Consider the following 21,650-nt stretch of genomic DNA (forward strand, 5'->3'; position numbering starts at 1 on the left):
GTGGCGTCCCAATCCTGCGAGACAGTCGACAAGCACAAGATTCAGCAGTTGATCAGCGAGGTCAGCCCAGCTCAGCCCACTGCCCAGCTGTTATTACGGAGTTGTTGAACCGAAAATCATTATATTATAAAAAGAAAACAGAATGATATTTGCCTGCTGCTCGGTGGGTCTCTGCAACGCCGAAGAGAGCCTAGGGTGCCAAGTGCCAGGGTCCATGCCATCCTACTATCAGTACATACGAATAGTTCCCCAATCCAGCTGGCACTTTACGGGTACATCCAGGCAGGTATCTCCCCCCATGCGTTTTGCCTCCGTCTCGCTCTTCTGCTCACAAGCTTAAGACGCGACCACCATCCCTTTTGCGCTCCAATAAGTTAAATACTAGCCCATCGCCATCCTCTTATTTACCCTCCTTTTCGCTCTTTTTCTCTTCCTCTTTTCCCCTAGTTGGAGTTGCTCTTCCTCTTCGTCTCTCGACCTCGGACCTCCCTCGCTTTCCTTCGCTTGTCGCATTGACCTAGGCCTCCTCCCTCTCGGCCCGCCTACATCTTTTTATCATCGACACCGAATTCCAAGTTTCACGACTTCTTCGCCATGTCTGACAAGAACGAGGTTTATGCCACTGAGCGTGTCGCTCCCCAACCCGGCAAGAAGGCCGCCCTCAAGCGTCACTGCCAGCGCTTCTGGTGGCTGCATCTCATAATTTTTGTCCTCGTTACCGTCTTTGTTGTCCTAATGACGTGAGTTGACACCCCCCATCACTTTTGCTCTTTTCTTTTTTCCATTCTCGCCTCGAAATCAGACAAAACATGCTCGTCTCTCGTTATTGGCTATGCAACAGTAGCGCGGGTAGGGCTGCTCGAGTTGGGGTCTCGTGGCTTTGGTCCAGAGTTTAAACTATCCCCAGCCCGTTCCACACACACTCGACCAACTGGTTTCCGCCAGCGCCGTCTGAACTCAAGTCTAAAGAAAGCCGTATTTTGGAGAATCCCATGCTCATCATGTCGACTTTACAGAATATTTGTCGCTATCCCCAGAATCGCCCAGGACAAGATTAACCAGGCCAAGCTGGACATTGTCGCCGTCAAGATTACAAATGCCACCCCTACCTCGTACCACATGACCATCGACTCGACCATTTCTACCGATGGCACTGTCAAGGCCGACATTGATGCGTTTGCCGGCGACATGTATCTTGAGGACACGGACGACAAGACTCCCTTTGCCGTCCTCGACTTTCCCCCTACCAACGCCAACAAGCACTCCAACGTCAAAGTCGACCAGCATGTCGAGATCAAGAATATGGATGCCTTTAACAAGTTTAACACTTGGTTCGTCAACAATGAGACGCTCAAGATTGGCATCAAGGGCAATACCAAGGTCCAACCCAAAGGCCTCAGCAAAAAGTACGACGTCATCTTTCACAAGGTCCTCGAGGTCAAGGGTCTCAACCTCTTCAAGGGCATCAAGGTCATCAACCCCCGCGTCACCCTCTCTGTTGACAACGGCACCGACCCCAACTTTCGCAACTTCTACGCCCAGACCGAGCTCCCAAACCCTTCGCACTTTTCTCTTGATATTGGCAACACCGTGTTTGACAACTACTTCCTCGGCCAGAACCTCGGCAAGCTCTACATCGATAACCTTTCGCTCGTTCCCGGCACCAACACTCTCAATGTCACTGGCAGCCTCAATCAGGGCCAAATCATTGTCCTCGCCGGAGGCGCCAAGCCTTATTGCGAGACTGGTGTCGCTGCTTTCAGTCTGATCGGCAACAATGTCACCCGCGACGGTGTAGAAATTCCTTACTTCCAGTACGCTCTGGCCCACGCCAATCAGACGGTCGAGCTCAACATTACCGACACCCTCCGCTCCTCCAACATCCCCGCCTCTGTCAAGTGTTCCAAGGGGCTCTCGAAATAGTCGTTGTATAACGATTGTATCGACTGTACGATGATGTGAGATGGCGATGCGAGTTTATGAGTACTCTTAATACTGGGTCTATTGTACGAAACGACCTGTGATTTCGGCGCATGTTTTTTAAAGTTGGATAATGGGGAAGGATTCGATATGTTGACACGATTGGGAAGGCTTTTGTGCTCCAAGGGAGGAAGAAGCCATTGTACATTGCTCGGCGGGCGTTGCCCTCACGTTGCGTTGTGTAGAAATCACGACAACGTCGTTGCACTGCTCGGGTAGCAGCGCACTTTCAAGATACCTCGATTTGCTAGTTATAAGGCCGGATGCCTCAATTCAATGGTGATTATTCAATTCAATGGTGATTATTCAATTCAATGGCGATTATTCAATGCAATGGGTATCAATTTTTCTTGGTACATATAAAATGTGACTGTAGCGGCAGTTGGCATCTTGGATAAATTGTGTCCCTTGCGAGGTCGAGGTAGGTTTCATTGCCATCCGCCTTTTCGCTTCTCTCTCAATCCGCCTCCTCCCGCCGCCGCCGCCGCCGCCGCCGTCGTCCCCGACACAAAATCGACGCTGCTCCGTCCCCCCGCCGCCCTCGCCATCTCTCTCTCCTTTGCCACCTTTGCGCTGCTCCTCCGCAACCTGTCTCGAAACGCCCACTCTGGAAACGCGCCCGGATCCCACAACTCTGCCGACAGCGTCGTCTGGTACTGTAACGCCTTTTCCTTCTGTCGACCTTGTCCATCACCACCACCACCATCACCACCGCCCGGCGGCGATACGTCGACAAAGTCCAACAGTTTATCCATCAAAGCGGGATTGCGCAGCGCAGACGACTGCTCGAGCTTGGCGTTGAAATGAGTACCTGTTTTCTTGAGCGAGAGGAATTGCTCAAATTTCTTGGTGGTTGCCGAGGAGGAGGACGACGGGGAGCGGGAGCGCGGTGGTGAGGGGGGAATGTCAAAGTTGGGAATGGAGGGGAGGGTAAGGTCGTGGATGAGGGATCGGGTGGTGGTGTACGGAGACGAAGGGGACGGAGAGGAAGAGGCGGAGGCAGAGGCAGAGGGAAGGGCCACGGGCGGGAGGGATGGGCCGAGAGGTAAGGCACTGCTGGGAGGAGGGGGGAGTGAGGCGCCGGGGACGCGTGGCGCGTGTGGTGATGGGGCAGCAGCTGTACGAAAGGTGAGAAGACATGTCTCCGAGGGCTGTTGGTTGTCAATTGACTCACGGGCTGCGGGTTTGGGTGCCGTTGCTACCGCGGGCTGTGATGGTTGTGGTTGAGGTTGCGTCTGACAACTTTCGTTAGCAGATGACCAGGGCAATGGGCTATTTTCTTGCAACGCCGCGTACCTGTTTTGAAGGCGGGGGGGCCTGTATTTGAGGCTGCTCATCGGCGCTGTCTTCATCGCTGCTGGCGTAGCTTACCAAGCCAGCCATAGTAGTTTCTTGGAAATGGTTCCGTTACGTGGTTGTGAGATTGATAGAGATGAAGTTGAGAGCAAGCAAGTTGTGCAAAGCTCTGGTGTGTGAAAGTGGGGCAGGTGACAAGCAAGCTTGTTAACACACGCTGGTCGTGTAAGTGGCGGCAGAGCAAGTTGGAGTGCAATCATCTCGACAAAATGTTAAGCATCAGTCAGTCACTTCTAGAAATTTCACGGACCGGTGAGTCTCGTATTAGCTCTTCGTTACTCCTTTTCCTTCTTCAATTGATGCGTGCGGAGAATATGACGTGTCTAGCAAATCTACGAGCTTATGTGATTTACGGCGGACTCACGTTCGTGCTTGGAAACATGGCTCATGTTGGCCAATCTCCGACAATCCCAACGCAAACATTAGTCAGGCCGCAGTCAAAGGAAATTTGATAGCTTGATCGTGACATATGAGGTTGACTACGTTGGCTTGTGCGCTGCCCGTAAAGCTACAAAATGAGGCGCGGCTGATTGCCTCTCGGCCACGACAATAAGTCGAGGACCAATCAGTGCACGTATGGCGGCCTGAGTGCTGAGTCAGGTACTGTTTGCGGTGTGTTGTAGTATGAATGTTCGTACTTGTTGGAAATACTACTCGACAATTCGAGGCTCCGTGCCTTGATCCAGACAACAAGATGGAGAGGTGCCAGAATGTACGAAAATATTTGCTTGGTACGAGAGCGTCAACTGTTCAACGTCTATATGCGAAAAATATCAAGGCACCGTCGGGGGATATCAACATATAAATGTGATATCAATTCATTCTCGCGTCGCTGTGCAAATTGTATATAATATTTACAGCTCCTCTTTCTAAACGGAGGAGAAAGGAGAAGAGGCGCTCACGTTAGCGGACTGCGCCCACAGAGTATACGGCGAATAACTTCAATAGGATTTACCTTGACGGCCTCTTCATCGCCCTCGGGCGCAGTGGCGTCGTCGACCTGCTCAGCCTTTTTCGGGGGTTCCACGCCGGCGATGCCGACGAGCTCGGTCTCAAAGACTGGCTGATGTTAGCTGGCTGTGTACGTAGATGAGATCGTAGGCGGGACGCACTGAGAGTAGCACCGCCGGGGATGGGGCCGATGCCGCGGTCGCCGTAGCCAAACTCAGGTGGAATCGTGAGAGTTCTACAGGAGCATGGTTAGCATGCTTTGGTAGACTGTCGTGCTTTTTGAGGCGTTCAACGCACCTCTTCTCGCCAATGCACATGTCGAGAAGACCTTGGTCCCAGCTGATTTGACAGATTCATTGTTAGCGGCTGTAGATTCGTATGACGGCTTCGCGCGTGGCAACTTGCCCCTTGATGACCTGACCAGCGCCAACCTTGAAGTCGAGCGGGGAACCGCGGTCGTAGCCTGCGAATTGAACGACCCATTAGCAATGCACTCGAATATCGAGCTGATGAAGCCCCTAAGGGGAGCAGAAGCGGTCGCTCGAGGAGGCAAACAACGGGGGGAGACGCACTGGCATCAAACTGCGAACCGTCGGCAGCAAGGGTGCCGCGATAGTGCATCGAGACCTTATCGCCTTTCTTGGTCTTGCGCTCGCACTCGACCTTGTGGGTGACGTCGATCTTGAGCTCGGCGGCGGCGGCGGCGGTGGCAGCGAGGGCCGCAATGGCGGAGAGGACGGTGGCGGTCTTCATGGTTGTGGAATTGGGTTTGTGGAAGAAGAGGGAGATATGCGGGCGGTAAGGGACGCTTAAGATAGGCCACATTGCTCACTGTAGATGAGCCCCGCTCGAGTGGAGGTGGAAATCTAGGAACAGTGCATAAAGTGATGGGGGGGTCATGGCACACGCCTGGAGGTACCTGCCAGGGTAGGATCACGATGTGTGGTGGCTTTTTGTCTGGTGGTAAGCTTATGATTAGAAATATATATAGAGTATAGAATCGCAATTTGCATTGTCATTCTACATGGCATACTGCGCTTCCTTGGATTAATGGTTCCTACTCTGCTTCCTTCTTTAGGCTTTCAACTTAGATAGTCAGTTCCAAAAAGCTCGTCGCATACTTGTCCATCAACCACCAATTCGGATGACAACAAGCCTCGAATACTGATAGCGAGTTGGGAGTGTGAAACGGTCGGGGACAGTCGACCTTCCATGGCTCAAGCCTCTTCATGTCTCAAGACTTGTGGTACTTTGTTTCGACCGACTTCGATTCGCCAGACCACTCAGTCATTCCCCAGATACCGAGAATTTTATCGACATGTGGAGGTATGACATAGAATATGCAACGAATCAATTGTCACCGTCAACTGATAGGCTCCGGTGCTTTAGAGACGGGCTGTGAAACAAAGCTATTCAGTCAGTCCATCACGTTCATCACCCAAAGACGCCCCAAATAACACAAATATTGCCGCTTCAGAAGACAATGCCGCATATCGTGCGCAAATTCCAGCGCAACACTTTGCAGGTGCGGCAGATAAGAAATAGCTCTCATAAAACTAAATGCATGTTTGTGATACCCGAGTCTGTGGAAATACAGCTATTGAAGTGCCCGTCTACTATTCCGCCCTTCATATTGAGAAAAATCACCTACGGACCGGTGTGCTGCAGCTGCAGAAGCCTTTTCATAGGTGTCTCGTCTTTGTCGCCCGAAACTCGGAACCCCTCATGACAGATTACAATTCTGTTGGAAAGAAGAGTCTGTGTGGGCTTTTAGTCGTGGGGGCGGATAAGAACAGTAGGCTTGAAGCAATGCTGAAGCAATGCTGAAGCCGTGATGACGACAGGTAACGAATCTCGAAGCATCGCCCTAGCTGAATCGAACAGATGTCTTGAAATCGCTTATTCACCAGACAAAAGCACTCGATAATTGATCTGAGAAGCTTTTTGGCTCCAGGCCTCGAAAGCTCTGTGATCTGGTGAGAATTATCACCAGTGGGACGAAGCATGTCATTAGGCACTCGAGACGCCATCGGGGGGAGGGGCTCAGGAATCTCTGTAGCCACTCAAGCCCTAGAAGGGAGGAGGCTGGCAGCCAATATCTGAGATTTGTCGGATACCCAAGTGCGCAGTTGTAGGGAGCTGGGCTGTCAGTCGCCGGCAAACGGATGTCCTCGCAAACAGAGCCTAACTGGAGGATTCACGCTGCTCCTGCTCACCCTCTATGTGATGTTGACACCCGTGAAAGTAGTTTACATCTCCGGCCACCTTCGAAGGTGAAGCTATACGATCTCTAGATAGCTGCAAATTGCCTCAAGGTGGAATATTGAGCGTCATGATGCGCTGTTGAGGCTTGAATTGCTTCGATTTCATGGAAGAGATGTTCTTGGTCCCGGCATAATTGTCCTCTATATAGCTAATTTGCCGTAAAAACATGGGAGATTGTTTGTTTGTTTATTCCCATGAATCCGACCTTGTCAGCTTACGTAGCGCAACAGTTAATGCTTAGATCCTTGTAGAACGTCGCGGAAGTGAGTAGGGCTCGCTCTCGGAGCTTTCGTTTGCTTTCCGATATACCTTACCTGCTCGCCAGGCTTCGGTCTCTGACCCAGCTTCTCTCGCACACACCCTCGAAGGCGTTCCACAACAAATCCGCATTCAATTGCATCTTATTTTCGTTCCCGTGGTTGCCTTTTCGTTTTTGCTTCTCAATCTCTTGAATAATTTGGATAATGGCTTCCACTATAGGCGAATGTCTCGACATTCTCAACCTGATTGGTGACCATGTGAGTATGGCGCAATTGTTGGAAGTAGTCCGAAGCCATCGATTCCCAACACAATGATTCGCGATTTCAGGTCAATAATAAAAAGCTACTCTACGACCTCTGCCTCGTTAGCAGACACTTTAACCATATTTTCTCCAAGCGACTGTGGAGATGCCTCGAGTTCGATGACCTTAACAAGCACTGCTTTACGGATGAAGAAAGGCGTGGCATCATCCTCCAATCCCCGAGCTTACAGCATACCAGGATTCTCATCTACAACATTTATAAGTTGGCTGATGAGTATGGATCTGACTTGAATCAGGTTTTCCAGGAATGGGTAGCCGAGCTTGCTGAGTTGGTGCGAAAACTCCCGAATCTGGAGAGCATCGTGTGGGTGAAGACTACGATACACCCATTCATCACTCGACTAACAGATTGTATAGCGCTCATGAGCTGGACGTATCTGACGACGTTATGCTAGCACTCTCCAATACAGCTTCTTTGAAAAGCCTTGTATTGCACTTTACTAGAGATATTCAAGCTGTGTTGTTGAGGAGGGCCAATCCTGATCTAGATGAATATGACACGGAGGCAATGTGGCACGATCGCCCTTGTTGCATTCTCCCACCCTTCGAAAACCTGACACGACTGACACTGCTCGACATATTCGGGGAGTTGAGCTACTGGTTGAATTGGATTTCAGATCTCCTATGCCAAAGCCCGTCATTAGAACATCTCAGCTTCTCAATCGGGACGTTGACCAGATGGGCGATTGAGGACGAGATGAGCGGATCGAGTGCAGACCCCCCGTACCGCACTTTCTTCTCTGACTTGTGCAACAGATATAGCAATCAGTCTATCAAGCAGTTGAAGCTGCGGTCGCTTCGTCTCTCCTCGCCGATTCGGTGCCCAGATCTCCCAACGCTCTCAAAACTAACAGATACTACTTACCTCGAGGATATATATGTAGACATCAGGTTAGTACAAATCTTGCTTTGTTTATGACTATACACCAGGGCTAGAGTCCCTTCGTCATATCAGTATCTAATATGCTTCTAGCCAGGAGAGGGAAGACCACGCGCTGGCTGTTACAACGTGTTAGCTTGGGGCCTAGGAAATTGACTGCCATTTTGTTTTTTTTTTACCGTTTTCGTCTGATCTGTACATTTGGTTCATATTCAGCTTGTCACTGTCAGGGCTTGCTTGCTTGCGTCAGAGGCGTCTACAGCCAGGGACGGGTGAACTAGGGCCGGCAGTGCAGTCCATTGGGCTGCGCCTCACCTCAACTCGATAATTCGTCGTCATGGTATCCAAGACGACAAAAAGCAAAAAGTGCTTGCCTTGTCATGTGGCACAGCACCAGCCGTTGCAGAAAGAAGAAGAAAAACTTTTTTCTTTTTGCAAACAAAGGCGCAGATGCGCGCATTGTTTCCTCGTTTTTCGGCGTGATCCATGCAGTGGCCAGTAGTTGTTTTTTTTTTTTTTTGAGGCTATAAGCCGGGTTATCCTGACACATCACAAGTCACCTTGCACACGCAAGTTTGTGTCTGCAGCCCAACGCTCGTCGATTTGTCTGAGATGAAAGGGGAGGGAGGGAAGGGAGGGGAGGGGGGTGAAGAGCCGGCTGGCACATGCGGTGTTACCCTCCAAACCCTGCTCCTTGGCTCTTCAAGAAGCAAAAGCCTCGGAAGGGTCTGGATGGCCAAGCTTCTGTGCGCGCCAGTGTCACCCGCCAAGCTTGCCAGACTGCCAGCCAATCTTTTCTGTTCAATTGCTAGAGTTCCTGAATTGAAGACGAGGGGTAGGCGAGTATACGAGTGACAGCTGCAGTCACCCCGCCACAACTTCTTGACGCTCGGTTACACCACCGGCGTCTCTCCTCTTTTCTCCGAGCAACCTATTATTATTATTATTATGATGATCATTTTGTACGGATTCTATCATGTCACGCTGCGGCATTTATCATGATGAACAGGTACGCTTTCTGTGGCTGCTTGCGATCGAGAGAACTGCGGCGGGCCCTTGCAGTGCGAAAGGGGGGGGTGGTGCGCATCAGGTAAGGCTAGATAGAAGCTGGAAGCCCTGCAAGCCACCTTGGCAGTCGGGTGGGCGAGAGACAGACAGCGCCTAGCAGAGCACGGTGCAACGCAAGCTTTTCGGGAAGGCAAGTTGACGTACGTTGGCGGTGTCGTTGTACACTTTTTCGCAGAATGCGGCCGGGCAAAAAAAGTTTTGGATCGGGGCGGCGGCGGCGCTGCAGCTAGCCGGGCGCGTACCTTTTTGGGGGCGAACAGGAAAACGATGGGCGGGGGGGAAAGCAAGGCAGCGAGGAAAACCAAACAGTCAGGCCGAAGCTTTTTTTGGCTGGAGCCATCATCAGGTCACGTTTGACAAGCCTGTGACCTCGACGACACGGGTTGCCAATGAGTGGGCGGGAAAGCTATGTTGAGGGATTGCAGGGTTCGCCTCGCCTCACACGTCCCGCCGTTTTTTTTTTGGGTGTGTGTGGCGCTCATCCGGGATATTTTTACTGGGCGTAATGATAATGATGGTAAAACGACTTTTGACAGGTGCAAAAAGGCGCAAGAGAAAAAAAGAAGCTTTGGTTTTGGAGAGTGGGTTCGGCAAGGAAACTAGGTACCTATGCAGAAGGCTATCTATCTATCCTGCGCCCCCCCCCCCCCCCTCTTTCCTCTCTCTCCCCTCCTCCCCCTCCCGCTTCCTGCAACGCCCACAGACTCGCCCTATGTATGCAATAGCGCGAGGCTGGACTGGACTGGGAAAAGAAAGCATGAGCCTTGCATCAATTGATTGACGTGCGAGTGTAATAAAACGAGGCGAACAATTTCGGACGAAACGGGTCAACGGCGGCAGAGTTGTTTTCCATTTTCTTTTTTTTCTTCTCAAAATGCCCACCCTGTCGTCCCTGTCGTCCAACATATACGCTGTAGCTTATGTCGCCCGTCCTCTCTTTTCTCTCATCGCCTCTGTTCGAGACTCTCTTTGTGTTCTTGTCCTTCACGTCACTTTTGCTCTCCTCTCCATTTCTTTCCCTCTTGTTCTTGTTCTCCTCCTCCACACACACACCCGTTTCGACACAATTGTGATTCCCACCCAAACCCGTCCGTGGCTTCTTCGTATCGACGATGCTAGCTCCGGGTATCCTCTTTTTTTTTTTCTTTATTTATTCTCCTAACTACCTATGCCCCTTGGAACTCTCTTTATAGCGAGCGGAACCAACTAGTAGCCTTGCAGAGAGGGAAGGGGGGCCGCTGGGCGGACGGGCGTTTTTTACTCTGGTCCACTTAGTTTTAGGCGGCCACACAACTGCCTACGATGGACCCTCAAATTCCCCCCCCCCATGTCATTGTGAAAATGCACCCCCAAAGTGACGTCCATTTTTCGAATTTACAAACGTTGATTGCTGAAATGCCTCTTGCTATTCGTCGCTTGCTTGCTTCCCTGCCTCTTTACTCCCTTTCTTGCTTTCTGGCTTTCCCCCCACCGTAGACAAGCCCCATGGGTCGGCAAGTTGCCCCAGCCTAGTGAGTCACGTTGGAACGTCGAGGCAGCAACACTGCTGCTAACAAAAATGCCCCGTTTCTAACTGTACATTTGTGAATCTGTGCCTGTTGTCTTTTCGCATTTCCCTTTACCATTGTTGGCCAATTCGTACCAGTTCACTGTGGATTTTGTCCACCCCCAGACGCAATGAACAAGGCCACACACACCCCCCCTCCTCTTACAAGAGCGGCGCGGCCGAGGGAGTCCATTTCCAACAAGCCTGAGTCACAAATTCTTGTTCTTGTGGCCCGGTACACTAGAGGGGCTCTTGTAGGCATTGCTGGATGAATTTGGGGCTTCTGCCGTTCATTGGGCGCCTCCTTTGGTCTCGGTCCTTGTGATGCCTGGAGGTTGGACTCGCCAGGGATTTGATCCGGGTTTTGGGTGTTCGTATTGACGAAACTGTCATCTTTGCTTCTACACTTTTGTCACACCCTTTTCTATTCTTTTCTTCATAACCCCTGTTCGATCCCTCTTCTCTGTAGACTTGGAGTATTTATAGGTCTGGTCGCCTTCGACATCCTGAATCATGAGGTTTCCATTCCATCTCACCATTCATCAACTCGAATACAATACGCATTGACTCTTTCTACTTCCTCATCTTGACTCTCAATTGAACTACTTTGAAGCCTTAAAGACTCTCCAAACATACAATCAACATGCCATCTTCATCCCCTGCCTCTTCTGTACGAAGCTCCCACTCTGGCTACAGCACGCCAGGCTCGCCAAGCCCCGATATGGCGAAATCCAAGAGTGAGTGTCTCGATGCTAATTCGTGTCTCCTTTAGGGATCTAGATTAACCAAGCGCTCAGTCAAGAACAGACCGGTCACATATATCGGCAACGGCCATTATACAGGCGGTGGTCAAGACAGTCAAGGCACCCCCTCGCCAGTCTACAGGCCCAGCTCGTCCCGTCGTCACTAGCATTACCTACGATCTCTACACTTTGATTCTTTTTTCTGATCCTTTTTTTTATGGCTTTACGAGTTTGGACTACGAATCGAGCTTCACATTTCTCTACTTTGTCGATATATATATTTTGAGCGGGGCCGCGAGGCGACAGAAACAGCTTTGCTTTTATTATAGAAAAACTGGATGCTGCCAGTAAAATAGACGGTGAAGATGAAGGGAGAAAATCCATCGATATAGAACCAACCGCGTTTGCATTTGAGTTTTTACAGAATTTCCTACAGTCGAATACAACTGGCAATTTTCCACAACCAACCTGACAGACTATATGCAACAGTATACCCAGTGTCGCACAAAGCCGATGCAATCTGCAGCTTCGGCACGTCATCAAAGAGAAACCCGGTGATTTGTGTTACCCTCAAACGCCAAGTGCTCAGCCCGTTGCGGTGCGCACCCCCCTCCCTCAATTGAAAAGGGAACGTTCCCAGTGGCCCGATTCGCGATGCTGCGAGCGACCGCCATTGGCGATGAACCAGGCGGGAACCTAAAAAAAAGTGTTCGAGATATAATTAGGCCCGGCCCCTCTTTTTGTTTCAGTCTCTCACTCAAAGAATCCATCGCGCATCATTCTTCCTCCAAGCATGGCCTGAGGCATCTCCTAGGCAGTGCATCGTGGAGCTTGGAGCCCAACGCTACACGAGATAATAAGAGAGGGGTAGGTTGCTGGCTTCCGAAAAGCAATCTCTTCATGGACAAGGATCGAGACCAAACTTTTCCCGCAGAGAGCCGATTCGTGCAACATGCGCTTCCGCGATCTTAAGCGTCAGCTAACGAGGAAGGTGCTGTCCTTGCATGTGGCTGCAGGCATGGCTGCATGGCATATGCACGTATTCATCTAAATGGCCTTCCTCCAGAGGAACTACTTTCTTGTTTGGAATTTTATTTCATTCTTGAATTTGATTGCATTTGATTGTTTTTAACTGCATATGAGTGGAGGTTACCAAGGCGTTGTGTCTCATTCCGAAACCACCAATCTCAGCCTCTTGAGTTTGCATCCCACAAGGTTCTCAGCGATTCGGACCTTGAAAATTCCCGAGCCATTATGACCTACGCGCCGCCTTCACGCTTTGCGTATTCGTCTTCAATAGCTTCTTCGTATCGTTCCTCTGCTGAGCGGGGGTCCTCGCGCAGTACACCATCCTTGACGAGGGCCTCGGGGTCCGGACGATGCGAAATCTTGTCATTGAGCTTATCCTCGAGCATGTGCTTCTGAAGCTGTGTAACAAGAGGGGTCAGCAACTACTGGACAGATTTTGCTCGGTCAAGCCCCGGTCTGCAACGACATGGTGCCATCCCATGGCACACAGGCCGGCATGTACGAAAACGGCAACCTTAATCCCCGCCTGAGCGCTCACCCAACAATAACGCGGGTACAGGATGGATTCCGCGGATTACCGCCGACCTGGCCAGTCATGTAGTACTTACTTCTTTCTGTTGTGAGAGGAGGCCTGGTGCAGCGCTGGATGCGGGAAGAATGTTTTCTGGAAAATGAGGAATGACAGGTTAGTTCCTTTACTGTTCATGACGTCCCAGTGATACAGAATGATGCAGTGACGAGAGAAATTGAGGCAGCAAAAACGACTGGCTGTAAATAGTTGGCAACGTACTGTCGACTAGTGCAGCGCGGTCGGGACGATGCATCAGGTGGTTCTCGAGCGAGTTCTTGCGTTCAATGGGCGAAATGGGCGCATCCTCGACAGGTTTGGCGGCGGTTTGTTTTTGCTCGTTGTCTGCCATTTTGACGATGAAGAGAGAGGGAGAAAAAGGTTGTAAATTGTAAGGTGGCAATCGGTGGCGACGAAAGTTGTAAGTAAGCTTTTGTAGTCACAAGCGATCAAGGCAACTAACTAACTGGTGGGCGGCCGCCGAATCACAATGGAGCAGGCACGCGCAGCGTTCCTTTGGCGCTACTAGAAGCAGCGGAGCGGTCCAGTCGTACTAGCTGTGGCGGTGTCTGGGCCCTTGTATCAAGGTTTCGCAGAGACGCAGGCAAAGAAAAAAAAAGATAAGAGGTTGGACAGCGTTAGGGTAAAAGGTTTCGATACGATATGGATGAAGCAAGATGGGCAGCACAAGAGGCGGGGGTGTTGATGGTATTTAATGGACTATTTCGAGCAGCCACAGCAACCATGTGCATGGAAGCGGCACATCAAGGTCTGTTGAAGATGCTGGCTGGCTGCGGACGTTAGTGGGTGGATAAGTGGCCAGCAAAGGGTACAAGCGGCGCGGAGGGTTGTCGCAGCGTCACAGCGGGGACCCTGCAGATGCGAAGGTACCTCTGGTCCTTCCTGGCTAGGCGAGCTACCAGCTACCCCACTTTGGCGATGATGGACGATGCGCTACCCCGCAACTGACACAGTGGCATTCCTGGGTCGTGCTTGAATTGGCCTACAACAGCTGACGTAGCGCTGTACTAAATGACCTAAATAGCAAGGTGGAAGCGACAGACCGAAACTGTATAGTAGGCAATTTGCTCTGGTTTGATTGGTGTCGTGGAATGCAAATCTTCTACTCCGTACAAAACGATATATCTGCAGCCGGATATAACTGCACATGCGTCGTTATTACTCCGTACGGAGTACAGAGTACTGAAACATGGTCGTGCTGGTACACCGTGGAGCTGTATTGCGTGGCGGTATTGATGGGCAGCTGCCGGCGAGACTACATCAATACCCAATCATTGCGATAGCACAAAAGGATTCAATATAAACGGAAGCAATTTCAAAAGAAAGAAAAGTGCAGGAAACCCCTGCCAGCCGCCGTTGCGCCCCGCAGGCTCGAGGACTGAGTTGTTTGGCACCTACGGTGTAGACAAGAGAGCTTCAGCCACAGTGAAGGGCTGAGCCACAGTGGCTGTCACTTCTCGTTTGTCACTGGGCTAATCTCCGAAAATACACATTTGCCTGGAAACCCTTCCACCACGATGTTTTTGACAAAAATTGTGTTCCAAAGTGCAAGTTCCATTCTCATGACGTAGTCATGCGTGCTCCAGCCTTTGTTGCGTAAGCTCTGTCCGGTTCGCGCCACTTGCGTGGCATTGAGGCGGTGCGTAGCGCTGTGGCGGAAAAAGGTCGGCCGCTGCGGCAGTGCCAGTCTTTCGTCACCGGCTTGGCCTAGTCTGGTCTCGCCAGGCACCCGATTTCCGCCCATCTCCTCCAAGCCCACCAATCTGCATTACCATCTTGAGCATCCTGTCTGATTCACTCATTCTTCCTTTTCTGCGTGTAACGTCCTGCTCTTCTTTTGAATGCGCCCATAATCAGCTCATTCTTGCATGGTGGCCGTCTAGCAGCATCCACCCCGGCCCCCTCTCCCCCCCTTCTTCCCTCAGTCTCACCTCGTCCATAATGGTAGGATCCAGCCCTTCCGCCGGCGCATGCGCTCCTCCGTACCCTCCTCCGTACCCTCCGACACCTCACTGACCCTAAACCCGGCTCGTAGGGTATCTCACGGCGTCCCAAGGATAAGTCCGCCCGCAATGCTCAGCAAGCAGCGGCCAGCGGCGGCAGCGCCAAACCGAAAAAGGCCACCTTCGACACTACCAAGAAGAAGGAGATTGGTGTTTCCGACCTGACTCTGCTTAGTAAGGTGTCCAACGAAGCTATCAATGATAACCTCAAGAAGCGATTCGAAGGCGCCGAAATCTACACATATATTGGCCATGTCTTGGTCTCGGTCAATCCCTTCCGCGACCTGGGCATCTACACCGATCAGGTCCTCGACAGCTACCGCGGCAAGAATCGCTTGGAGATGCCACCTCATGTCTTTGCCATTGCCGAATCCGCTTACTACAACATGAAAGCCTACCACGAGAACCAGTGTGTCATTATTTCCGGCGAATCGGGTGCGGGAAAGACCGAAGCCGCCAAGCGCATCATGCAGTACATTGCCAACGTGTCTGGTGGTCAGTCGGGTGATATTCAAAAAATCAAGGACATGGTGCTGGCTACCAATCCTTTGCTTGAATCATTCGGCAACGCCAAGACGCTGCGAAACAACAACTCCTCACGATTCGGCAAGTACCTCCAAATCTACTTCAACTCCACTGGTGAGCCCGTCGGTGCCGACATCACCAACTACCTCCTCGAAAAGTCTCGAGTTGTCGGCCAGATTACCAACGAACGAAACTTCCACATCTTCTACCAATTCACCAAGGGTGCTTCTCGTCAGTATCAAGAGCTCTTCGGTATTCAAAAACCTGAGACCTACCTCTACACCAGCCGCTCAAAATGTTTCGATGTTGAGGGTATTGACGATGTCGCCGAATTCCAAGACACTCTCAATGCTATGAAGGTTATTGGCCTTTCACAAGCAGAGCAGGATGAGGTATTTCGCGTACTCGCTACCATTCTATGGGTAGGCAACATTCAGTTTCAAGAGGATCAGAGTGGCTACGCAGAGGTGCGCGACAGCTCCGTCGTTGACTTTGCCGCCTATCTACTCGAAACCACTCCAGAGCAGTTGATAAAGGGCATCACCATCCGCATTCTCACCCCTCGCAACGGCGAAGTTATTGAGTCACCTGCCAACCCTGCACAGGCAACCGCCACTCGTGACGGCTTGGCCATGGCCCTGTACTACCACCTCTTTGACTGGATCGTCGCCCGCATCAACAAGTCGCTCAAGTCTCAGCAAGCCACCGCCAACGCTGTCGGTATCCTGGATATCTACGGTTTCGAAATCTTCGAGAAGAATAGCTTTGAGCAGCTCTGCATCAACTACGTCAACGAGAAGCTTCAGCAGATCTTTATCCAGCTTACTTTGAAGACCGAGCAAGAGGAATATGCTCGTGAGAAGATTCAGTGGACTCCTATTCAATACTTTGATAACAAGGTCGTGTGCGATTTGATTGAGCAGGTCCGCCCGCCTGGCATCTTTTCCGCAATGAAAGATGCCACCAAGACCGCGCACGCCGATCCTGCTGCATGCGACCGCACCTTCATGACCAGCATTAATAGCATGTCGCACGCTCATTTGACGCCTCGTCAGGGAAACTTCATTATCAAGCACTATGCTGGTGATGTTGCCTACACCGTTGATGGCATCACGGATAAGAACAAGGACCAACTTCTCAAGGGTCTGCTGAATCTGTTCCAAAAGAGTGGTAACAAGTTCATTCATTCGCTTTTTCCCCAGCAAGTGGATCAGGATAACCGCAAACAGCCTCCATCTGCTGGTGACCGAATTCGCTCTTCTGCCAATGCGCTGGTTGACACCTTGATGAAGTGCCAGCCTTCATACATTCGAACAATCAAGCCCAACGAGAACAAGTCGCCCACTGAATACAACAGCCCCAACGTCCTGCATCAAATTAAATACCTTGGTTTGCAAGAAAACGTCCGCATTCGCCGTGCTGGTTTTGCTTATCGTCAATCTTTTGACAAATTTGTCGATCGTTTCTTCCTGCTGTCACCAGCCACATCCTACGCCGGCGAATACACTTGGCAAGGATCGTACGAGGACGCTGTCAAGCAGATTCTCAAGGATACAAGCATTCCCAAGGAAGAATGGCAAATGGGTGTCACCAAAGCCTTCATCAAAGCGCCCGAGACGCTGTTCGCTTTGGAGCACATGAGAGACAGATACTGGCACAACATGGCCACTCGTATCCAAAGAATGTGGAGAGCGTACCTCGCGTACCGTGCTGAGAGTGCCACTCGCATTCAGCGGGTATGGCGCAAGAAGAGGACCGGTGCGGAATACTTGCAGCTGCGTGATCACGGTCACCGCGTCCTTCAGGGTCGTAAGGAGCGTCGCAGGATGAGTATCCTCGGCTCGCGCCGCTTCCTGGGAGACTACCTGGGTATCAACGCTTCGGTTGGTTTCGGTGCTCAAGTCCGGCAAGCTGCTAACCTGGGGCCGAATGAGCGAGCAGTCTTTTCTTGCCGTGCTGAGATTCTGGAGGCCAAGTTTGGTCGCTCCAGTAAACCCAGCCCCCGACTCATCGTCGTCACTAACAGCAAACTTTATGTCATTGCCCAAACACTTGTTGGTGGCCAGCCCCAGATTGTGGTAGAAAAGGCCATTCCTCTCGGCGCCATCAAGTTCATTGGAGTATCGACAGCTCAGGATGACTGGTTCTCGCTGGGTATTGGCTCTCCCCAGGAGCCTGACCCTCTGATGAACTGCATCTTGAAGACTGAGCTGTTCACTCAGATGCAGCGGGTCATGCCTGGTGGATTCAGCCTCAAAATCGGAGACACGATCGAATACGCCAAGAAGCCCAACAAGATGCAACAAGTCAAGGTGTTGAAAGACTCTCAACAGCGCGCAGACTTTTACAAGAGTGGTGCCATTCATACCACAGCCGGAGAACCCCCCAACTCTGCATCACGTCCCACGCCGAAGGGCAAGCCAGTGCCTCCTCGACCAATCACTCGTGGCAAGCTGATCCGGCCTGGTGGTCCAAGTGGGCGCCCTTCCAGGTTGCAGGCCAACAGAAAGGCCCAGCCTCTACCTTCAGCAGGCAGACGTACTGTTCCCCAGCCGCCCTCTGTCATCTCCGCTGCCTCTACTCCAGCTGCCGCCGCCGTGCCAACGCCTGTTGTTCGACAGCCCGCCACGCAACCCGCTGTCCAGAAGGTCCTTCCAAGCCATACAAGAAACAGCTCCGGAGCTGGAAGAGCTCCGCCTCCTCCACCACCTGCCGCGCCACCAGCAAAGCCTAAGATCATGGCCAAAGTCCTGTACGATTTTGCCGGCAGCAGAGACAATGAGCTTACCGTTACTGCTGGTGAACTGATCGAGATTGTCCAAAAGGAAAATAATGGTAAGTTTCATACTTGCACTAGCTCATTTGACATGACAAGACTGACGGTTCATAGGATGGTGGCTAGGAAAGAACTCCAATGGCCAGGCTTGGGTCCCCGCCGCCTATGTAGAGGAGCAGGCCTCTGCGCCGCCGCCCCCTCCAGTGAGGGCAAAACCCGCGCCGCCTGCACCGCCCGCTAAGCGACCGGCTGCCGCTCGCAAGCTGGACGTCCAGCGCGACTCGGGAATGAGCCTCAACGGCGCAAGCGGATCCGACACGAGCCGTAGCAATACCCCGACCCCGAGTCTCGGTGGTAGTTTGGCGGATGCCCTGCTGGCGAGGAAGAATGCCATGCAAAAACGAGAGCAAGATGATGACTGGTAAAGGAGAGATTAGTACGCAGAGGGTCTCTTTCTTTTTTTTGTCTTGCCATGTCCTGATGATTTATTTGTATGCTTGCTCCTTGACTGGATACTGGACGTTTTCTTGTGTATGTAGGTAGTAAGGGGAATCTTTGTTCGTTTGTACGCTGGTATCGGAAAATGAGAGAGAAAATTGATAGATGGAAATTCCAAAGACAAAAAGCGGCAGCTATTGTATGGCTTGGTCTCGATTTGATGCGTTGTAGACGTCGTGAAGCCTTGATTAAGGGCAGAAGTGCTGGTATTTTCAGGATGGGTATCAAAGCATCAAGATGCAGTCACCTCTGTCATCAGCCTGTGACTTCAAATACAAGACGTGGGGTTTTCTCTTTTTTAATGCATGCATTGCTGAAATTTGGGATGAATTGATGTCTATGTTTAGTGCCCAGATCTAAATGCATTCATTGTGGTCCCAACACCAATCGCTGATTTTTTGTAACGCCTCTCTATACGCCTGACTTTTGTACATGTTTTCAACGCTGTTTGCCGTGTTACCGACTGTATTATACACTACTCGCCATTGTCCGCCTTTTGCGCGCGTCTCCGCCGTAGCAGCTCGCCCAGCGGCACGTCATCGTCATTGTCAACCTGCTTCATCGTGTAGTCGTAGTCGGTCTCGTCTTCGTCGACGCCAAAGTCGGCAAGCTTCTCGCCGTCGCCGTCGGCCCACTCGTCGCTCTCATAGTCCGAGCGCGCGTCCGCCTCTTCGTTGTCGTCGTCGTCATGATCCAGGACGGTGCCGCCAACACCCTGCGCTTCCTCCAGCTCGGCGAGGAGCGCCTTGCGCCGGCGCCGCAGATCCCTCTCCTGCCGCTCCTGAAACGTCCTCTTGCGCTCCTCGGGGCTCTGCTCCAGCGCGCGCAGCTCGCTCGCGTAGTCGCGCTTCATGCCGCCCGCGGTGTTTTGGCGCGCCGCGCGGCGAATCTTTTCGGGGTCTGGCGGCGGCCACATGCCCTCCTTCCGGTTGAAGCCGTTTTCCTCCCACGTCCAGCCCGTGGCGGTGGTGCTGCTTGTGCTGCTGGCGTTGCTGCGGTCGTCGCCGGGCAAAGGCGGCGGCGCTACGCGCGGGTTTCCGGCGAGCGGAAAGAGCCAGAGAAAAAAGAGGCGCGTGCCCATGGCTTGCGCCATGTTGGCAAAAAAGCCGACATCGTATGGGAACTCGATCTTTTCGAAGCGAATGGCCTCGCCGTCGGGGCCGACAATGGCCCACCAGTCGCGGCCGCCGCGCGCGGCAACGGCCTCGTGTCGCTGCTGCTCCCACGTCTCAATCATGGTCTGGTTGAGGATCCAGCCGCGGAGCGTGGTGACAAGCATGACCAGGAGCGCGAGCGACGTGGGCATGTACACCAGCGCAACGAGCGACAGCGAGACGAGCTGGCCAACGCTCGGTCCCAGGTACGACGGCAGGAAGCGGTCGTCCCAGAGGCGGGCGAAGCGACGCAGCAGCAGGTAGCCGAGCATGAGCAGCGCGGCGTTGGCGTAGACGAGGAAGCGGAGAAAGTGCGGAAACGTCGTCATGGACACGCAGTTGCCCGTCCAGGGGCAGTGGTGGTCCATCTTGGGGATGCAGCGCCGGCAGTGGCGGCAGTGGTGCGCGCGCGGCGGCTTGGGCGCCGCGCACTTGTTGCACCACCGGCCCTTGACTCCGAGGACAGCGGCGGCGGCGCGGGACTCGTTTTCGGGGGAGGTGGGAGAAGGAGGAGGAAACGTGTAGCGGCCGGCGTCGACGGTGCAGGTCCGCGCATAGGTGAGCCACAGCGCAAGCAGCAACCCGTTGAAGAGCGCCGACTCGCCCCGCGAGAGGGGCCCCGGCTCGAGGAAGTCGTCAGCAAAGATGTATTGCGAGTAGTAGCCCAGGAAGCTGATGAGAAGGCACACGCCCGGGATGGCCGCCCGCTGCACGATGCCGGCATCCGCGATACCGGCCATGGCGGGATATTTCGAAATGCAATGCGTATCCACCCGGGGGGCAGTTGGGAATTGTTTGGTGGTTGTTGAGAAGGCAATGGAAATGCCCAATGGAACGGGAAGAGCTTCAGGGAGCTCTCCACTGACTAGGCAGGTACCTGTTATCAGGCGGCTCGGCCGGCAGTGACGCGACGCATTTTGCTAGGTCGATTACATAACCCCTGAACTGGCATCTCAAACTCAACACACTTTCCATCGAAGATCTTGACAGCGCGGTGCGCAATTTTCAATTGGATGGGACAGTTTCATTTTTTTCTTTTTACAGTTTTTAGAACTCATCGCGTCATGACCTATTCCTCGTCCCAATAGCGACACTCGCGAAGCCTCCTCGCCGAACCCACCATGGAGGCGTTTTCTTTTGCGCACGTCGCACCCTTGAGGTTGGAGAAACCGAAAAAAAAAAACATCTACATACTCCAAGTTTGCAAAACTAACAGGCTTCATAAAACAGCACATGTATATCTCTATGGTACTTTTCTCGAGCTTGGGACAATCACTCGTTGCGTAGTAAGAGATTCTCTCTTCCACGCACAGTTTCACGAAGCGCCATTGCTAAAACCTTGCCCCGTGTCTTGCAGGTCGACCTCATCTTTCTGCTCTTTTACTTTTGCTCTTGGCGTCTGCATGCTGCCATGTCATGGCCCATCTCATAAAGACACGGCCCTCGGTAGACGCCTTGTTCAGTGCCCGCCGAAGCCGCCGACGCACATTGGCGCCAGTCCTTTATGATGATGATGATGACGACGACGTGTCCCCCTCGGGCAACGGCTTGAAAGAGGCGCGCCCAAACCGCCCCGGCAGATGGAGTCTAGTCGTGCTGGTTTGCGCCATTGCGACGCGCATTGAGCTTTTCCTCTTTGTTCAGACGAAGCAGCAGTGCAGCTCCTTTGGATTCGAGGTAAACGCGCCGCAACCGCGCCCGAAT

The 21,650-nt window shown here is 52.3% G+C and overlaps 6 protein-coding genes across 6 annotated transcripts; 2 read left to right on the plus strand and 4 right to left on the minus strand.

The window, feature by feature from the left end:
• Window positions 1–594: 594 nt before the first annotated feature.
• Window positions 595–1,923, plus strand: BBA_00384 (uncharacterized protein; the record flags this gene model as incomplete). The annotated part of the gene is made up of 2 exons (XM_008595481.1): window positions 595–740; window positions 1,017–1,923. 2 exons carry the CDS (start codon window positions 595–597, stop codon window positions 1,921–1,923), a joined length of 1,053 nt encoding a protein of 350 aa, XP_008593703.1.
• Window positions 1,924–2,408: 485 nt separating this feature from the next.
• BBA_00385 (HCNGP-like protein) lies at window positions 2,409–3,363 on the minus strand (the record flags this gene model as incomplete). Its single annotated transcript, XM_008595482.1, has 2 exons — window positions 2,409–3,215; window positions 3,277–3,363. 2 exons carry the CDS (start codon window positions 3,361–3,363, stop codon window positions 2,409–2,411), a joined length of 894 nt encoding a protein of 297 aa, XP_008593704.1.
• Window positions 3,364–4,205: 842 nt separating this feature from the next.
• On the minus strand, window positions 4,206–5,040 carry BBA_00386 (FKBP-type peptidyl-prolyl cis-trans isomerase; the record flags this gene model as incomplete). Its single annotated transcript, XM_008595483.1, has 5 exons — window positions 4,206–4,247; window positions 4,292–4,395; window positions 4,449–4,522; window positions 4,585–4,615; window positions 4,860–5,040. 5 exons carry the CDS (start codon window positions 5,038–5,040, stop codon window positions 4,206–4,208), a joined length of 432 nt encoding a protein of 143 aa, XP_008593705.1.
• Window positions 5,041–12,631: 7,591 nt separating this feature from the next.
• Window positions 12,632–13,321, minus strand: BBA_00387 (RPEL repeat protein; the record flags this gene model as incomplete). The annotated part of the gene is made up of 3 exons (XM_008595484.1): window positions 12,632–12,799; window positions 13,010–13,065; window positions 13,192–13,321. 3 exons carry the CDS (start codon window positions 13,319–13,321, stop codon window positions 12,632–12,634), a joined length of 354 nt encoding a protein of 117 aa, XP_008593706.1.
• Window positions 13,322–14,960: 1,639 nt separating this feature from the next.
• BBA_00388 (Myosin) lies at window positions 14,961–18,719 on the plus strand (the record flags this gene model as incomplete). The annotated part of the gene is made up of 3 exons (XM_008595485.1): window positions 14,961–14,972; window positions 15,026–18,353; window positions 18,409–18,719. The coding sequence occupies 3 exons, from the start codon at window positions 14,961–14,963 to the stop codon at window positions 18,717–18,719; spliced, it is 3,651 nt and encodes a 1,216-aa protein (XP_008593707.1).
• Window positions 18,720–19,267: 548 nt separating this feature from the next.
• BBA_00389 (DHHC zinc finger domain-containing protein) lies at window positions 19,268–20,686 on the minus strand (the record flags this gene model as incomplete). The annotated part of the gene is made up of 1 exon (XM_008595486.1): window positions 19,268–20,686. One exon carries the CDS (start codon window positions 20,684–20,686, stop codon window positions 19,268–19,270), a length of 1,419 nt encoding a protein of 472 aa, XP_008593708.1.
• Between the last annotated feature and the right edge of the window lie 964 nt (window positions 20,687–21,650).

Source organism: Beauveria bassiana (genome assembly GCF_000280675.1).
Source record: "Beauveria bassiana ARSEF 2860 unplaced genomic scaffold BBA_S00001, whole genome shotgun sequence".
Taxonomy (NCBI): domain Eukaryota; kingdom Fungi; phylum Ascomycota; class Sordariomycetes; order Hypocreales; family Cordycipitaceae; genus Beauveria; species Beauveria bassiana.